This window comes from Anoplolepis gracilipes, chromosome 12 (assembly GCF_047496725.1).
Source record: "Anoplolepis gracilipes chromosome 12, ASM4749672v1, whole genome shotgun sequence".
NCBI lineage: Eukaryota > Metazoa > Arthropoda > Insecta > Hymenoptera > Formicidae > Anoplolepis > Anoplolepis gracilipes.
In genome coordinates this window covers 5,494,245-5,514,909 of record NC_132981.1, presented here as the reverse complement: position 1 = coordinate 5,514,909, position 20,665 = coordinate 5,494,245, and the positions used below count along the sequence as shown (strand labels likewise).

General features: G+C 29.6%; 2 protein-coding genes across 6 annotated transcripts; one reads left to right on the top strand and one right to left on the bottom strand.

The window, feature by feature from the left end:
- Positions 1–1,518: 1,518 nt before the first annotated feature.
- LOC140671568 (tRNA (guanine(26)-N(2))-dimethyltransferase) lies at positions 1,519–20,540 on the bottom strand. Of its 3 annotated transcripts, XM_072902952.1 has the most exons (9): positions 8,708–8,862; positions 7,095–8,584; positions 3,928–4,035; positions 3,541–3,708; positions 3,252–3,368; positions 2,780–2,971; positions 2,168–2,365; positions 1,935–2,083; positions 1,519–1,696 (listed from the first exon to the last, which is right to left on the bottom strand). In XM_072902952.1, the coding sequence occupies exons 2-9, from the start codon at positions 8,571–8,573 to the stop codon at positions 1,654–1,656; spliced, it is 2,454 nt and encodes an 817-aa protein (XP_072759053.1). In that variant the 5' UTR covers positions 8,574–8,584; positions 8,708–8,862; the 3' UTR covers positions 1,519–1,653. The 3 variants fall into 3 exon arrangements, 2 of the variants coding, with proteins under 2 accessions (XP_072759053.1, XP_072759054.1); XM_072902953.1 differs by lacking the exons at positions 1,519–1,696; positions 1,935–2,083; positions 2,168–2,365; ... (3 more) ...; positions 3,928–4,035; positions 8,708–8,862 and adding exons at positions 10,006–10,019; positions 10,816–11,457; positions 11,639–12,292; positions 20,364–20,540 and having other exon boundaries at positions 6,295–8,568; XR_012047765.1 differs by lacking the exons at positions 1,519–1,696; positions 1,935–2,083; positions 2,168–2,365; ... (2 more) ...; positions 3,541–3,708; positions 3,928–4,035 and adding an exon at positions 4,812–4,959 and having other exon boundaries at positions 6,305–8,584; positions 8,708–10,813.
- On the top strand, positions 13,503–19,325 carry LOC140671569 (uncharacterized). 3 transcript variants are annotated; one of them, XM_072902956.1, is made up of 5 exons: positions 13,503–13,688; positions 14,243–14,467; positions 16,477–16,584; positions 16,771–16,908; positions 17,008–19,325. In XM_072902956.1, the coding sequence occupies exons 1-5, from the start codon at positions 13,610–13,612 to the stop codon at positions 17,265–17,267; spliced, it is 810 nt and encodes a 269-aa protein (XP_072759057.1). In that variant the 5' UTR covers positions 13,503–13,609; the 3' UTR covers positions 17,268–19,325. The 3 variants fall into 3 exon arrangements, with proteins under 3 accessions (XP_072759057.1, XP_072759056.1, XP_072759055.1); XM_072902955.1 differs by having other exon boundaries at positions 16,984–19,325; XM_072902954.1 differs by having other exon boundaries at positions 16,771–19,325.
- Positions 20,541–20,665: the final 125 nt, after the last annotated feature.

The following is a 20,665-nucleotide window of genomic DNA, read 5'->3' as shown; positions in this document are numbered from 1 at the left end:
AATAATTATTAAATAATTATAAACTCTTTTCTGACGAAAAAAATTGATCAATTTAATTTACTAAATTTTTTAAATTAAATTTAAATTTTATTAATCATCGAATTTTTAATTTGTAATATATTTGTGGAATAACAATACTTTGCGGAAGGTTTAGTATGAGATATTGATATATATATATATATATATATATATATATATATATATGCAACTTGTATATGTAAATTCAGGATAAAAATTAATTTACTGTTTTATTAATTAATATATTAAATTATAATATAAAATATTAAAATTAATATATTAATATATTAATATATAATAATTAAATATAATTCTTTCAAACACATTTTACATCGATGTTGTATGGGAAAAAATGGATATTGATTTTTATATCTTTTGTGTAAATCATGACATTTTTTTCACTTATATTTTAACATAATACTTGTATTTTTAATATAACTTTGATCGTTAAAGAGTCAATATGTTAAAATATTTTTTTTAGAAACTAAACAAATATTATAACAAGTTATGTCGAATGTGTTTCAAAAATGTGTATCTTACAAAAGCATAAGTTACATAATTAATAAAATATTATCTTTTTATTAAGTCGAAGTTTCAACAAAATTTTACTTTTATTTTGACATTGATTTATTTTACATTGATATTATATATCAGGATCAATTACTAAATATTGATTTATTAAGAAACTTGATAAAGAAACTTGCGATAAAAACAGATTAATCAAAATTCGATAAAGAAACTGAAATACATATTTATATGCAATAGATTGCCTAATGTAAAACGCACAAGTTTCGCTAAAATTATATTAGATACACAGAGAAAAAATAATATTTATTTATGCACTTGCAAATATATAAATAATATGGTCCATAATGTATATATATTCTTTAAAACAATCAGAATAATAATTATTTTATATACGTGACGATATAGACATAACCGAAATAAAAGTATTTAAGATATTTCACTTTTCCTTCAACTTTCAAACCTTTTATCTCGATTTATATTAAACATTGTGACGCATGAAATTTTCAAACATATATTAAGTCGTGCTTTATCGTAATTTTAATAAAACGGAAATCATAAAAAAGACGAATAAGCCAAATAAAAAATCGCACGAATGATCTTAGTCCAGACCTTTTGAAATTTTTCGCAACGTTCAATAGCTGGGAATTGAATAGACCAAGGGTCGAACGAGCATCAAGTACCGTCATGAGAACATGTGCCACTTTTAAGGGGATATTACAATTACATACGATGTAGTATTACAACTTGTATCCTGTTACTTTTTAACTTTATAAATTCACTTATGTTTTAACTTATAAATTCACAACGTTATCTGATAATAAAATAATAATTTTAAGAGAAATATTATATTAAATTATAAAGAAGGAAGAAAGTTTTTATTAAAGTTAATTTGAAAATGTCTTTAAATTATATTTTAGAAAGCATATTTTAATTATATTAAATATTTTAAACATTGAAATAAATTAAGATAAATATGTAGTATATGTAGTTTATTTATATGTATATGATTTATTCGATAAAGCTTTTTTGTTTTATATATTCATATAATGTATGTACTATATATCATTTTAAAAAATAAAATCGATCCCTTTTTCATACTGATTTCATTTAATATGGAATGTTGAAAGGAAAGTACTTAAAATGCTTTATTCTGAAACACAGAAAAAAGTTATACGTAAATGGAAAAGTATTAAATTGCGAATAATTTATGATAAATCATACATTTCAGGTCTTTTTACTACATTAAACATGCAACACACTTAAACAATAAAAACGCTGGTTAATTGAAATACTGACTGAAAATTTTGGAAATAGATAAATTGTTCAAAGTATTAGCATTCATAGAAAGAGAAAAATAATAAATTGTTTTAATACATCACAATACTTACATATAGAAACCTGCTACCCTCTCTCCAGTGCCAATATTTCGAATAGCGTTTATTTCATCGGATGTCAATGTAAAATCAAAAAATTCCATATTCTCTTTGATTCGACTTTTAGTTACAGATTTCGGTATTAGTACAACTCCGAGTTGGAACTATATAAAAATCATAAAATATGACATACATTTCGAATTTGTTAATTATATACAATTTTATCACACTTTCTTTCTATTACATACCACATATCGAAGCGCTACTTGCGCTGGAGTCTTATTGTATTTTTTTGCGATATTCAACACCACAGGATTATCTAATTGGTTTCCAATACCTGATGAATTTCCTGGTTGTCCCAAAGGAGAATAACCAGTTACAGTAATATTGTGTTTCTTGCAAAAATCTATTAATTTCTCTTGATTTACGTTTATATTAACTTCAATCTATAATCAAATTTTTTTACATTAAAATAAAATTTTATAGCATTGTAATATATATAAAATAAATATATATAAATTTACATATATAAATATTAATATCTCTATACTCCATCTAAAATATAACATATATTAATACAGCATTAAGAAAAAAATTAAAGTATAAATTTATATATTATAGTGCAAGTTCAAATATTCACGCATTATTATTTTCGACATAGATATGTCGAAATCATCATGAGATCATCTATCTTATTTATAAGATAAAAGTTTAATAATTTTTTATGAGATTCTTTAAGTGATTATCGAAACTAATATTTTTTTCACGTGATTAAAATTTTTATATGATTATTACTATTCGTGTTATAAGATTGGACGTTAGAAAATGTAAAGCTGATAGAAAAGATATTTAACATATACCTGATTATTAACCGGTGCGATTCGAGCCGATTTAAGCAGACGACCTATTTGTTCAGAATTAAAATTACTAATCCCGATACTACGAGTTAATCCTTGGTTAACGCACTCTTCCATTCCTCTCCACGTTTCCAGGTAATCGACATCAGATTCAATCAGATTCCCATTCTCCTGAGGCGTCAAATCATCTCCTTCCTAAAAAAACAGTATTTTTCAGATGAATATTTGCTGAAAGATTACAATAAAGATATTTGCTGAAAGATAACGCGCTCTGCTTTACATGTTAAAATTTGCACATTTTTCTTCAAATCCTGATTTTACATACATTTTTATTTTTATTATTAAATGACTATATTCTGTTTTCGCGTCTTGGAGAAACCTCTATTATTTAACTTTTAATAGAGTTTTGTAGTCAGGAAGCTTAAATACAATGTACAATTTTTTTACTGTTTTATTTTTTGTCAATAATCCTTACCTTGAAAGCAAATGGCCAGTGAATTAAATAAAGATCTACATAATCTAAACCAAGATTGGCCAATGATTTTTTACAAGCTGGAACAACGAGTTCTTCTTTGTGACAATTACTCCACAGCTAGGAAAAAAATAAAATGATATAAATATATATTAATTAAATTTACAAAGTCAAATGCTTTAATTAATTTAAAACGACGATTTGAGTTTATAGAGAAAGAATGGATGGTAAAAAACATTAAAGATTTTAAACGAATGTGTTCAAATCGTATTTAATCGTGCATTGATTTTACCTTTGTGGTAATAAATAGATCTTCCCTGGTTACACTACCGTCTTTGATTTTTTCACGAATAGCTTCTCCAATCTCTTTCTCGTTTCCATAAAAAAATGCTGTATCAATATGCCGGTATCCAAAATCTATCGCTTCTTTAACAGCTCTTACTACATCTTTATTCACGGACTGTTAAAAAAAAAGAATATAATTATATTTATATTTTAAAGGATCGTTTTTTCCCTTTCAAAATTTATTAATTCCGTGCAAACATTTTCTACAGTAGAGAACTTAGTTTTTAAATTTGTACGATTTCAAACGTGTACAAATGAATAACGTGTGATTCGCTTTATGACATGCAATCTCCTATATCATATGTTATATGCACAATGTTACGAAATGATTTACCTTGTAAGTTCCAAGACCCAACATCGGCATTTTATATCCATTAGAGAATGTAACTGTTGGAATATCAGCCATTATGATTGTCGATAAAAACCGTCTGAAACAGGAATACTAAAAATCATCAGTGATAGAAAGCACTGCGATTAACTAAGATTCTCTTGTTACTTCTATTACACAGTATTTTATAACGTTGTGTTAAATATGGAACACTCGATGTTATAAATATGAGGTACACAATTTCAAATTCTGATCAGAACGGTCACAAATAATGTTAAACGATAAAAAATATATACAAACAAAATTTAGGAGACACGATAATATCACGTGTCAATATAAGCTCAACGGAATATGTGATGTGTTTGTATTGTGAGATATACATATTAAGAATCAAACGTCAACAATTATTCGAATTCAACAGAATTCAAAGAAAAAAAATTTTACATTTTCTAAATTGATATTATAATAATCAATTTAGCTTTTGTTTATGATTAAATATTTAAGAACCCTTTCTTTGTTAATAAAAAAATTGTTATAATTATGTAATACATATTAAATTAATTATTAATTTTCAAAAAAAATGTAATATAGGACAGATGTTGCTTTATTAATACGAATATTTTACTCAACAATTTAAATTGTACAATTAGTGAAAAAGAAAAAAATGTAATTAGATATTATATTAGTGTTATAAACAATAATAGAATATCAAATTCTATTTCTACGATTTCAAGAACTTTCGTACTCATCATCTTCTAGAAATCAGAAAAATTATTATAAAAATATATTTGATAATATATTTTATTATTATAAAAATGCACTTCAGGTAACTTGCGTTTCGTTTGGCATGTTTATGATAAAATATCAAAAACTATTAATATTTTTACCGGCACTATATTAACACGTCTACTCTTGATTTTATGATTCTACGCTGCACATAGATTGCAACAACTGTTTCTCATAGTCCATTCAGGTTCTATTTATGGACAGCCATTACGTAACCAGAATATGCCACTTCCAATCTCATTTTCTGCTAATCTACCATAAACAAAAAAACACTGACTAAATGTGTGATAACGCTAAATAATTTTTGTTGCTTTAACGATTAACTAGTGTAATATCTATTTTGTCAGGTTAGATAATATTGTGGCATACAATAATGAGGAAGATCTAGTGAATTTAAAAATAAAATATTCTTTAACATCATGTAAAATGTTTATTTAAACAAGTAGGCAATGTAGATATAATGTTTTTTCAAGATAATTTTCAAGATATTTTCATGTTTGATTTTTTTTATGACATTTTATTTATCTAATCTGACATAAAATAGATACAGCTATTTATTGTTTTTTCATTGATATTAATTCTGAAAATATTTGTAAAAACAAGAATATGATTTCAATTTTTTTTACAACCTGAAATATGCTTATAATATATAATATAAATTACAATGCAAATCACGCTCTTTTCATTAACTATATCTTTCAACAATGTATATGTGATAAAAAGATATAACTTTAAGTCTTATCTAGAATGATTGTGATAATGCAATATTTTAAGAGTCATTTCACGAGAATCAAAAATATTCGGATATTGAATTTAAAAAGTATAGATTTTAATGTATCAAAATGAAGATTCCACATATTAGTCAAACTCTTAAGATTATGCATCGATCTGCGGCAAGCCACAGTTAATGTGCAATAATTTCATAATTTAATGATAACATAATCGATTAATAAAGATAGAGATTAGAAAAAGATTCAGATACAACAACATGAATATACCCAGCTTATCTTATTAATGATAAGCCTTCCTCTTTATTATTTTCTCTGTAATAATCTTGAGATTTTTTGTCAATTTTTATTTTCATATGTATAAGTACAACTCAGTGAAAAAAGACCTATCAAATCGACGTCAATTTGATATCAATTCGATAGGTCTTTTTCACTGGGAATTGAAATGTCAATATCCAGCATCGATAACATGTTCAGCCTAATTTTTTAAATTTTATTTTAAAATAATATTTATATTTATATTTATAATATTTATATTTATAATTTCAAATGGAATTCTGTACATATATATTGTGTATGTACATAACATCTGAATAAAGAGAGAGAAAGAGAGAGAGAGAGAGATAGGAGAAAGGCAGAGAAAGAGAGAGTGCTTAAAGTATGCTATAATAGAAACTTTTATAAAAAACTTTTAGAAGAACCTAGAGAGATGAAAATGTTAAAAAAACTAAACATTATTTGTTAAAATTTGTGTAATGTTCAATTAGATATAATTTTTGTTTATAAAAATTTACAATTAATATCTATAAAATTATAGATATATAAGATATATTTTATTTATATAAGCAACTATACTTACTTCTACCTACCATATAATAAGTTCTAGTAAGGAAATCTGTACCCCATTCTTCAAAATAAATATTATCATGTTTTTATTAAGAAAAATTTAACTTTTTTTTAAAGAAATGTATAAATAATAGCTAGTCACTACTAGCTTACTTTATCACTATAAAGTATCAGGAAACTTATTTTGTGTCAAGTTACATATGGCAAATATACGTAAGACACACACACACACACACACACATGACCTAAGAGTTGAAAGTATTTTGAAGATTATCCAATCTCAAAAAATCGAACTGAAAAATTACTCTTACTATGCTTAATTAATTGACAGGCTACATATAAATGACATTACAAAATTTGCAAAAAAAAACATCTTATTATCAAAATAAAATACTTAATTATTTGCACAAATAAACAATGCAAAAATACTACAATCTTTGATAGTACTACGAGATAAGGTTCAAAAATACGAAGATATGTAACTTACGTATCTCTTTCACTGATACAAATTAATTTTTTCGCCATTTATCAAAGTATATAGATAAGCTATGAAGCTAGTTGAGAAAAGTTGCAAATATTAATTGTACATAAAGGATTGCAGTTTTTTTTTAATTTGATATGTTTAGTCAAAAAAAGATAAAATAATCATCTAAAATATAATAATATTGAGATATAAACACCTCGAGCGTATAAATTATAAATTCTTTATGTTTATTGTTGTATTACTTGTTCTACATTAGGTAATTTCTTTTTACTATTTTTATTTTGATTTTTTATTTTTTTCGAATCTTCCATATTATTTTCAAGACCTACTCTGATTCTTGCACGAACGCCTGGTCCCCAATTTACAGTAGGATTTTGTTGAAAGCGTGACAAATGTTTCTGGCGAGAAATTGGATTTGCTAAGGGATGTTCTGCGAGAGAGATATCTCTCGTAAACGATGCATTAAGTATACGTGCAGCCGGACTATCCCCATCCAGCTTCTCCCGTTTTGCAGGATGCTCCTTTTCCCAAGCACGTACAATATCCCATATCACGTCATTTGGCGCGTCCGTTTTAATAGAAGTTTTACTCGCATGTGAGTATGATACTTTGTATCCTGCATTTAGTAATGCTGATCTGAATTTCAATATCGATGGAACATCACATTTAACTATGGACATCAAGCGATCTAGATTATAATATAATGGAATATCCAGTTCCTCGTGTATCATGGTCAAAACACCTTCTATTCTTTTTGATGTACCTAACTGTATGTTATTCAAGTTGCATAACAGTCGTGATACAAATTCTTGATCATGCAAAGATCCTAACCATATTGGGCCTGCCATATGTTGCCGATATTGACAATGTTTACATAGCTGATTTAATACGGGTGCATTTGGCAATTTATAATTATTGCAAGGTCTTTTTGTTATTAATGGTTGAAAACTTATACTTTCACATCCATTACACTGATAAAACATCCCTATTTTGCTAGCGTTTTCTTTACACTTATTGTAGCCTGTAAAGACCTTGACGAATACTCTTATATAAAAATCAACACTTATAGATAATAATGGTATTATATATCGTCCATATCGTCCTGCATAAGATGCAATGCATTGAAGTAATATTCGTAATGCTATCTCATGGCAAGACTTTGATTTTATAGATATCGCTCCATATTTGTAATAGCAAGTTTCTGGAGTATTACCAGCTAGTACAGCCATATCAGTAGCAGTAACCAAAAGTATACCACCATCGGCTATACATTGTACCGCTCCATCCAGATACATCGAAGGACAGCCATATGGATCTAAGTCAACCGCATCAAAACGATTTCGTCTATGTTGATACATCAACAATGTTGCATCCTCATGATAAGGTGTTACCAAATTTTCAACTCCATTATGCACGACATTTTGTCTGATACTGTCCACTGCCTTTGCAGAAATATCGTTGGCCATAATTTGTTGGACACCTTCCACTTCCTTGGCATATCGTATGCTACGCAAACCTGTCGCAGATAAAGCCTCCAATATGGTAATTCCCTTCTGCCTCTCTGTATTTATCCCGGTATCACATAGTGCATTAGTTTTATTGTCCTTTGTTAAATTTTTTTTTTCTACTATTTTGTTACATCTGTCTTGTGCAAATATTGTTAATACCGCTATGCTGAGATCTCTGTTGAACTCTTGAACTGGATTATAAAACACATCTTTTTTTGTAACTATCTGTGCTTTTCCTTCATTTATAACAAATTCTTCAAGCTTGAGTTTCTTTGCGCAATTCTCGTGAGCCATACTCATGTATATTAATTCTAAAATATATTAATACATCATATACTTTATATTCAGACGTATAATACAGAATTGTAATGTACAATTATTTATTATTATTATCAAGCCATTATTTATTATCTTAAAATCATTAAAGTACTTACAACTTAAAAATATTATATTGATCTGTATCTTTTATATGAAGAACTGTATACTATTTTCTGTGAAAATGCTGAAATATTTTCTTGCAATAATCAGTTAATGTGTAACTTTCTTTTATTACGAATAATATCTTAAATTTTTACACACATTAGGTTTCATTATTAACAAAATATATACATACATTCAAGCATCGCTAGACACATGGTTAATACACTAACGCTTTTTTGGCAATTATTGTAACTAAAAGAGGAAATATAGTTAACTACAGATGGTAAAAAAGTCACCTTTAAATTGTCGATAAGAAAGTTGACACGTGTGAGTGCGTATGTGTCTCTCCCAAACACGATATTTTTATTATATTGAAAATTAAAAATTTGTAATCTTACTTCAATATTTTTTACGCATAAAACTTAAATCAATAAATTATATCATGATAAAAATACATGCGTATATAAAAAAATTATTGTTCGAACATTTATTGGTATGATTTTCATACAATCTCTTATTCCTTTACTGTATATTCTTATGTCTATAATTCAAAACAATGTGTCGATCTCTGTTCTGTTCTATTTCAACTCTTACAATAATAAATACATCATTCTAAACTAGAGATCTATCATGAAACTAACTTTATTTCTGATGAAAAGGACACGAATTTTACAGTTTTTTTACTGTGTCTTTGAACTATTATTATAATCTTTATGGATCTTTTTTGGTATATATAGACCTCATACTATCATAAAACAATACAATAAAAAAATCTTTTCTCATTATTAAAAATTTCCATTGAACCAATTGACTTTGCATTTATTCGTAAGATTTCAAAAACTTTTTAATCAAAAAATTTAGAAATATTAACTGAATATTTATTAAGGCTAATCAATGAAAACAAAATTATTTTCATCAAAAACTTTTCTAAATAATTCCATAATAGTCTCCTCTCTAAACAAAAGATTATCTTCATACACACACACATGTAATTTTTTACAAATTCAGCCTTGATTGTGGCAAATTATTACATAAAATCAAATACAAAAGAATTCTCTATTTGTCTATTTTTTAATTTATGAATGTATTTGCTGAAGTCTAAATCAACAATTAAAAGAAATATATTTGCAACAGAAAAAAATAAAAATGAGAAATCTTTACTCAAAAAATAAAAGTTCTTTTACATAAAAATTATGAGAACACTAATTTATAATACACTCACACGTACATACATATATTACTGAATAATTTTTTAAATTTTATTCAGAGATTTCTACTCAAAGTAGGGTTGTAAAGTCACTTGTAGAATCACACACTCAATTTCTTCTAACATGAGACAAACTATCAGAACTAAATATATTTCAATTCAACACAGAGAATAAGAGAAAAAGAGAGAAAGAGATGCTTTAATAAGCTACAAATGATAGGTATCCTTATACACACACACACACACACACACACCAATATATGCATACATACATCATACACACACACAACGCACATGCACATCACATGTGCACACATATTTAATAAAAGATAAAAACTATTACTACATTTATCCTTTTAATTTCTATTATCAAGTATTATCAACTTCGGTCATAAAATGATTCATCTCACTATACCATATAAAAAAAGTTTTGAGATAAATTTCAAAAGTATACATTAATTTTTGGCGTATTCTGACGATTATTTGTATTACAAATGATTAATTTTTTTTTTAAACAATCTTTTCAGAAAACATTGTTTTTCACATTAGTAAATATTTTCTACTTTATCAAGAAAATTATATATTAGTTAATATTTTTCATCTATTATACAGACTACACATTTATGAAACAATTTTATTTAATTTGTGTATTAAGTATAAGGCGATTTCAAGTGACAAAAATTTTGAATGATATCAATTCCTGAATATTCCGAATTATTATTTCTATTGATATCTATATTGAAAATTAATTCTCACTGATGGATAAGATGTCGTTTTTGTAGAAAACATTTTTTTTACATATCAGCAAATACTATTCCTCTACATCATCGAGAAAAATATCAACATTTTCTAGGTTTTTATTAGAGTTCAGATTATTCTAGTCATCATAAAATCAAATACTCGCACCTTTCACGCCACATCCTTTTCTTGCAACTGTTTCTTGCAAACAGAACCAATATCCTCTTCATCGTCCGCCTTGCGCTTTTTTCTTACCAGATGCGAAATATCACTAGCTGGTTTAGATGTACTACCACTTCCGGAAGCTTCGCTCGCCTCACCATCTTTAGAGCATCCATTCAATCTTTCTTCCTTAATTTCTTTGATTACATCGGCTTCTTTTTTCATGTCCTTGATGTCTGCGATTTTTTCTTGAATTTCTGGAAGAAGTTCCTGCAGCTCTTTGATTTCTCCTTCGACAGTATAAAAGGGATCATCGGATTGAGGTGGATTGTCCTGTACTGTCTTCAGGTGCACAATCTTCGCTTCCAGCAGCGCGGATGCCTGGTTGAATTGTTCGACACTAGTGTCGAAATTATTTGCCATTGCGTGAGTCAGTCCGAGTTGATAATGGATCTCGGCAATTGCACGATGGTCGCGCGGAGTTATTTTCTCCAACAGATTCAAACAAGCTTTGAAATCAATTAGTGCGCTCTCGTGGTTACCGCCTTCCATTGCCACCTCGCCTAAAAGACGATATGCCTCAGCTAACAGTTTCCATCCTGAAGATCCGCGTTTTAGCAGTACCAGTTTCGCCAGTTCCAAGACTTCCCAGGCGATCTAGAAAAAAGAAAATTAGATATAAATAAACATTAGACATAAATAGATATAATTGATTCAATACAGTATTGATACTTATCGATAAATTGCGTTAAATTAGCTCTATTTAAGTTTAGAAAAAAAAGATAGAAAACTTATTGATACGATTTAACTAGACATTGCAATTATCCAAAAAGATCACCTGTAAGTTATTCACGTCATCCTCATTTTCCTTCTCAACGTCTTCCTCTCCTGCCTCCCCGTTCTCCTCATCCTCATCTCCATCCTCCACTCTCTTCGTACCACTTCCAGAAGCCTCGCCATTATATATATCAGGATCTCGACTACAGCCAGGAATTTCCTCTTTTTGTGTTTTTTCCTCGATTTTGCTGTCAACTTTAACGGACTCTTCCGTCTTCTTGTCCTTCTCATTCTTTGTGGTATCTTTTGGATCCTCATTTTCTTTCAATTCTCGTTTATCATCTTCTTTGCCATTCGATGTACAAGGACTATTACCCGTACCACTATTGCTTTCTGCGGTGGTCCCCTCCTCGTTTTCCTCGTCCTCCTCTTCCTCTTCATTCTGCTCGTCCTGACTAACTTCCTCGGAACCGGGCACGCCGCCCCCCAATACCCCTGCCTCCTCGCGTGCTAGACCCAGAAGGGCTCGTCCATAAAGCAGATAGAGTTCACCCATCTCGTCGCCCGTCTCTCCATGTTCCTGGGCAAGAAGTTCACAGGCCTGAGCTAGGACGGCCACTGCCAGATTGTAATCGCGTACTAGGAGATGACGTTTGCCCTGAGAGATCGCCGTCGCGGCATCCTTGATCGGTATTTCCTCTGACAGATCTGCCATCTAAGGAAGAAAGACGGGAGAATCCCCATATACACAAAGAATTATCACTTATTTTTGGAAGTGAAAACAAGAGTGAGAAATTCGCATTCCAACGACGCGCGAACAAAGTCATAGGTCAAATCAACCAGCGACTGATGAGAGAACATTGTTCCTTAGGAACAAAAAATGCAAATTAGTAAAAAACCTTTATATTCAATCACATCATTCTCTTGTAAGTGCACTGCATAAATTCAAATGCATCGCCGTGTTTGTGATAATAAAACATCGACGAGCATATATGTATTGTAAACGCATATGTGTGGTATTAACTTCCTATTACAAAATGGACATTAAAATTTCTGCATAAAACATGATTTCATCCATAGATATTTTTTGAATACTATATTATGTACACGTATATTATGTACGCGAGAATAAAATTAAATGTTTTTTTGAAACAATCTTTAGATATTACAATTAGTTAAAGAGCTGAAAGAATGTGTGCTAATATCTCTTAGTATATTAAAAGAAAAACCTGTAATATTAAAATTTGAATTAAAATAAAGTTGATAAAAAAATTATAAAAATGCGGGATGCTCCTCGAATATATTTCGAGTTGTAAAGAAACATTAATTAAATCTTTTATAAAAATAAAACGTTTTTCAGTTGCTATCGTTCGAGTTTCTTGTCTAAAATAAAAAGCAAATGTTGCTTCTTTTTGCTATGACTTTTTTTGTTTTTCTAATTGAAAATGTATAAAAAAAGACAGCATATAATATATATGTATATCACGACACGTTTACAAGAGTAAATTTATTGATTGATATATTACTTTAATCGAATGATTTTAATATCAATGCATATGACGCAAAAGGTTTTTGAAAAAGAATATTAAGTGCTGAATGAATAAATCAGGAATTTAAATACATTTTGCCTACGAATTTAATTAATGAACCACGTGCGCGTAAACGGTCAAACGACGTTCAATAATCAATCATAAAGCAATATTATTCTCAATCTCTCTCCTCAAATTGCTTTAGCAAGACACGAGCTTCAGTTCGATTATTCGCACGACATGTAGATGATAAGAAGGGTATCCGCAGCATCCCACGGGTGGGGAAGAACGGACGAGGGTGGTTCTCCGCGTGGGTCGATTCATCGCGGCGCTTCGACGCGGAAGGACGAGGGCGTCCGCATCGCGAGAATGTCCAGAGGGAGAGAGAGAGAGATAGAGAAAGGAAGAGCGAGTTCCAAGGGCGTATATCGGCCAGTAACGAGTCGGGGGACGCGAGCGACGCTTGCAGGCGTCGCCCTGGGCGCCCCGCTGACCGAGAACAGATGGAGCCGACCCGCGTACCCCGGGGCCCCGGTCCGCGCCTCGTCTTCCTCTTCGCCACGCTCGTCTTGACTTTCGCAGGTAAAGAGAACACACTTTTCTCTCGTATATTCCACGAAAAATAAACTTGACGTTCGTCTTAAGCCTCTCTTATGATGCGTAAAGAGTATGTATGAAGATCTGTTGCGCATGTATACCTAACTTGAAAAGAAATTTGTAAAAAGATTCGTTACATATATTTCGATAATTATATATATTTTTTTATACTTTAATCGAAATAAAATGAAACTCGAGCATGATCTTGACATTTATCGCGTCTCGTCCAAGAGAAGTGTCTACTGAAATATTCAACGATAAAAAAGTGTAGCGAGAATATAAAATCTCTATTTTAAATCGCGCTATTACAACATTCATTCATCTTTTCATAATTAATGGCATAAATGCTATATGTGTGTGAATGTCTAATGAAAATAAAATTGTACAATCTCGAATTCAATATTATTAATCACAACATTCAACACTGACTTTGGCACTTGTCTTATTCACCAAAAAAAATCTAATTTTTTTTTACTAAAGAAAAATTTTATAAACACTTTTGCGCCGATCAAATAATTGCATTTTTTTTTATTTTTCAGCGACGGGGCTCTTATGCGGTGCGATAATGTCGGATCATTGGGAAGAGATCGGCTGGGACAAAGAAGATCTAATTCACGCGAACGTTAATCTCACGTGGTATCTGGACGGTCAGGTGGCAATGCTAAAGTCTTCCGTTAGTCGTCGAACTAATCGTGTTACCAAAAGTTCATCCTTTTTGGTCCCCATGCACGGCGGGATTTGGATTATGTGTGTTACATTGTCAGGTACAAGCTGTTAAAATTTTAAAACTGTGTGTTATAATCAACTTTTTCTTATTCATAAACAGCTTTTTCTCCCCCTCTCCCTTTAATAAGTTTTATTAGAGAATAATGGTAAATGCAATTTGAGATTTTCCTTTAAATATTATCCTAAACATGTAAAAAATACACATATTTATTTCATGAGAGTCATTTATGAGTTATAGATGCTTTCAATGCTGATTATGATTTTAATTACTTATTAAAATTAAGTACTATTAAGTACTATTATATACTGCCATAGATATCAAAATAATGAATACATTTTTTTAAATATTTCATTCACAGTTAAATAAAAAGCCTCAGAACCATGTTTTATTTTTCTTTGATATTTTAATTAAAATTCTCACATTGACATTGGTCATTTTTTTTTTCGTTTGTCGATCAATAGAAATATTACCGATTTTATGAATCAGCAAACGGACGAAGATTAGGTCTAGGTTAATAAGCTCATGTTTTCCTCAAATCCATGGAAAAGACGAGAATCTCACGGTCACGCGATCGTATGGATGTGCTGTTCAAACAGTGTGATTCGGCGGTTCGATATCTCCCGACAGAGTCAAGGTAGCATCTAAATATAGTCACGCGTATAAGCAACATAAACATCATTCTTTCTGATAAAATTCCAACAAAAAATATTTATCGCACTTCTACAAAACAATATTAACTTTTCTATTAATTTCTCTTTTATATAAATAAATTTTTAATAAAGTCTCTATTAATTTTAAAACAAGATACTTTGTAAAAAGAATCATAGGTTTTTGGAGATAATCTTTAATGGTAATAATAGTTTTTAGATGATATATATATTAATCTTCGAAAAATAGTAATGGACATTTTTCTAAGAAAATATTTTTCTTCTTGATAAAATTTATAGTTGAATGTCAACTAATTTAATCTTTACATTATATTTAAATTTATTTAAATTTACTATCTCTTTGAAACTGCAGCATATATCCCATAGAATTCTTTTTTCATTCATTGTTAATTGCTTAAAATCTAAAAATTATAAATCGATATGTATTTTTGTTAAGAAAAAAATCGTAAATTTTACAAATTAAAATTGATGAAGAATTCTATAAATTGATCAAAAATAAAGACGATTCGATCTCGAACATCTTGTATGTCTCGAAACATGATTGCGGAAAAAGTTGTAATGATACAAAAAATGTATAGTCAATATAATTTCTTTTTCACTTAATCAAACGTGTGTAACCTTGGATTATTCGAAGAATTCGGAGGCCTAATTGTCTCGTTTAGTTATTTTTGTCAGAAAATTATCCTTATATTGGCTGAACACGCCAAGTACAGTGCCTAGCACCGTTTTGCGCATTACATTTATATCATACGGCCAAAGTGTTAACGATGATTCATACAACGATGCAATGTCAAAAATGCACGATCTTATATAGCTTTTCCATAATTTGACAACTTTTCGCCTGAACCGACACATAAATATAGCTTCCTTCCGCGGTCATATTTTTTTTGCTTCCTTAATTGAAAGATATATGAGAGAAATCAGCATCAGCAAAATACTAGAGAAAGAAAAGGTTTTGATAAATTTTATCGTGTTAATATTTTAATTGAAAAATTCTAAAAGTATTTCCAATAATGAAAACATCGCTGGATTAAATGTATGAATGCAGGACTCCGCTTTGAAGAATACAATACTAATTTAGATAAATAAAAAATATCTGAATATTTTATCTATAAATTATCAAATCACATATCTATAAATTATATAAATCTTTTAGAAAAATGCATTCATCGTCCAAAAAAAAAAACGATAAGAGATAGAACGGGGCGGAAACTCACACAATATTATTTGTCGAAAGTAAAAAAAAGATTGCATTGCATTTATTTTTTTTTTCAGATGATTTTGAGAAAATTATCTTAATGACCAATTCTCAATACAATAATCCAAATTTTATGTATTTAAATGAGAAGGGTAAAGATTATCAAATTGTGCTTTTTAGAGGAAGAAATACAGCTGTTAGGTCAGGTGGGCTTTCCGCAAGAAAGATGCATCAATTATTTGACACCAGATGATGCGCACGAAGAAATACGCGTAGCTTGGCAAAATCGTAAGTGAATACTAAACAAATTAAATTAAACCATGTAGTGCAATATTGAGCTTATATCCCGAGAATATATACAACATGATTGATAATCAATCATTGTGACACACAAATTTTATGCGATAATCAATCAGAAAACATAGAAATAATATAGTTATAAGGATCGATTGCAACCTCCACATTCTGTTTCAGGAATGCAGAATCTGAGTATCTCGTGCTCTTTAGTGTGCCTAATCATTCTAGGATGTGCCGCACTTATAGGATTTTTCGGATTATGCAGACATCAGATATCGGCTGTGCTCGTGACGGGAGTAATGTACCTTCTTGCAGGTATAACTGTTTATATCATTTTGATAAGATTACTTATGTATAGTGTAGCAATCAAAGCAACGATGATTCAATTAGGATTATCGTTGGGTTTCATTTCAGCAACTTTCGCGTTATTTACGCTGACGATCATTCATTTCAAGAGGGACCACGGGACCAAATTAGTAATGGACGGAGGTCCTGAGGACGGCGTAATCGGCATGCCTGTTCCTCGCAGCATCCTCAAGGCCAGAAAGTTCACTACCGCATGGAGCATGGATCTAGGATGGGGGGGTGTCACCCTCTGTGCCCTCGCGTCGGTCGCCTGGATCCTCCTCAGTAAGATCATGCGATTCAGCCCGATCGCCGCCATGATCGCGTAGCAGTGGGACGCCTTCGAGGTTTAAGGTCGTTTCTTACAATCACTACATTTCGATCCTTTCTGCGATCCTTTTAGAAATTAAATCTCGATATTTCTTAACCGATATATATCACGATGGTGCAAAAGATTTGTCGCTTTTATATAAGTTTTTCGAGATATTCTTCAATTTTCTATAACAGAAATATTTTCAAATTGTCATTCGTCGTATAATTAAAAATCGGATAATTAAAAAATCGAAAAATGATTTATTTTGCAACGTATATATGAAGCTGATCATTTCGCATCATTTTGTGGAAACTCATAATAAATTAAGAAGAGTTCTAGCTATATTTTTTATACTTTTTTATTTGTTTAAGCTATCCAGCTTCACACACTGCAATTCTCAATTACCTATTATATAATCATTATACGTTAAATAATTGTTTTTTTTTTTTTTTTTAATTTAATTAACATGATAAGAGTTGTCTTCTTGATAAATAATCTAAATAACCACGAATACAATATTTATTTCTTATCGCCAAATTCTACAAATTATTACCCAAGTATGAAAATTTTCAACATTTATAACTGTCTTTTGCACTTAAGAGTCAAAGATTTGTACAAGGCTTAAAAAAAGGATCGCACACTGGATGGCTACAAATGCTACTTCTTGATGAAGTTGCATCTAGAAATGACCATCTCGAAGGCGATAGCTGCTTTATATTATTTATCTCATTTGCATATATATATATATATATATATATATATATATATATGTTATTCCGATTGAAAGAAGATAATGTATCGGAAGAGATAAAGAGAGTCTATGATTAATGTACAATACTCGTCCTCAAAAACATTTAATAATTCCGACAATTAATCGCTTTATAGCAAGTAATTATGTACATTTTGACACAATTTATACTTTTCTGTATATTATCATTCGATTTATTTTTGCTACAATTAATTAAATGAACTCACTAGAGGATCTAAGGAATAAGAAAAGTTAAACGAAATCTAACACACGCTCATGGTGTAAAAAGATAAGATATAACACATTTTCGTGAATACACAAAGGATGGACAATCAAATAAAAAATTAGTCCCAAATAATAAAAGTAATATGTATATAAAATAATTATTATAAACGTTATACACAGATTTAAATAACGTAATTTTTAAAATTTGTTACTTCGGTTTCATTCCAGTAGTTTTATATAATCGCTTTTTTAAAATATTTACTCGTTTTAATTAATAAATTTTTATTTTAGTCACTTTTTCGCCATAAATTAATTTCATTATCTTTCATTATTATTTTCATAATTGATCTCATGAATCTATGATTGCCATCATGCACAATACAATACTTTATCTTTTTACACTATGAGAACAATGACATCACATCTCACGAATTAATAAAGAAAATGTTATATAAGAAAATGTTATATCTAATATATAGTTGCCTACAATGTTATACAAACGCCTTACAATTAGAATAAGCGTACGTAAAGCATAGCATAAAGTAAAGGTAGTTGTATGCAGGATGAGGTATGTTTAAAATGTGACGTATTAATCTTTTTCAGAATGCAGAAGAAAAAAAATGGCATAGTTATTCTTCTTAAGAATTATAATTTTTATTCTCAATATATTTTTCTATAATCTCTGTATATTCTGAAATCTCAGATTTTGTGTCATGCTTTGAACTCAACCTCAACTTGTATACAGTATAAATTTTTTCACGCAGCAAAAAAGAGCTTGTTTTTGCTACTACTTGTTATAGCGATTAGATGAGATAATTGTGCATGTATCCTGCATGAAGGGATCACGAATTGCACTTCGTCCATTAAAATTTAAGGAGATTCCATACAATGTACGCGCTTTTGAAGGAAACACCATGTTTTTCTAATGCATTCTTGATTGTAATATTTTTTACGCAATCTTTGTTGTTATATTGAAGATAAGATAAGAAGCACAATAAAAGACAACAAATTCCCAGCTGAAACCTACCACAATTTGTCCTTTATATTCAAGTTTATCTATCTTTAAGATTTTTATACACATAATGCCTAAGCAAAGTATGGTTTTGCGAACAAAATCTTAGTTTCACTTATATACATATAGAATAAAATGTATATTTTCTGTTAAACAAATGTACATCTTATATGGAAGGCTTTGTGCTTTTCTAGATTGTGTTTCAGAAACTTATTTTATAAAAAATTCCAATTAATTTAATCTATGGTTAACTAGCATGTTTTACCTATAACAAACTTTCTCATATTCCTACTTTCTTTCTTTCTATGTATCAAATTAATAATTTTATCTTAATAAAATATACTGCAGAGCATTATTTTATATTATTTATAATTTAATTCAGTTCATTGTCTTATCAAAGAGACTCTGATATTATAATCATTTATCATATTAACATAGAAATGAAAGATTTTTGTAACTTGAAACTTTGTAATATTGTTACAAAAAACCCGAGTATTTTTGTCACACAAATTTACTCAAATAAATTACTATAAAAAATAAAATAATATATATTATGTGAGTCTATACCGATTAATTTATTGTTAACCTTAAAACGAGCATCGCTTTTTCGATGGCTGATCACAGTGTTTCCAGTATTAAACATCGATCTTAATTATCAAATTTAGATTTTATTCATGAACACGTACAATATTAATAACAAATCTCGTCCAAATCGATGAAGAAATTCATTCTCTGCACAATAGTCAATATGTTTATTGTAACTGCATTATTTGCATCTACACTCTCCCACGTTATTTCTTTCATCTTCTCTCTTTTTCTATCCCGTGTTGCTTCATTTATCTTAAACGCAAGTGTAGAAGCAACTGCATTTCGTTTTTTTTTTTTTTTTTTTTTTTTTTTTTAAGGAACATTTATTATATCGATATTCAAACGCTACTGTAAATTACGTTGTTCAAGAAAAAAAATATACATGTGTCTCTCTTTTTTCCTCAATTTATAATTATTCCCCTCACACTGCGAAATCCACAGAAAGAATATTTAAATTGCCACGAAACGAAAGGATTTGGAAATATTAGCGTATTCGATGGCATGGATGTGACGGCAATATGACATTAGCACGTACGTACCTCTCGCTTGCTTTCCAAAAACAATAATGTTTCCTCTGCACACGACGTCCTCGATCTCGTGAATCCACAAAAATGCGGACGAGATACCCAATTTTCCGTTATGCACGCGCGAACTGTATGTAACCGGCACGCGGGCAAATTTTACGGAGACTCGATGCACAATCATCGATAATAAACATTTACGAAGATGGCCGATCTACCGAGTTGCTAGTGCAAAATTTCACCGCAACAAGGCGTAACCATCGCGATAAAGTAAGCCTCGTATCAGAGACTATACGCATTGAAGATTTAAATTTGACCAA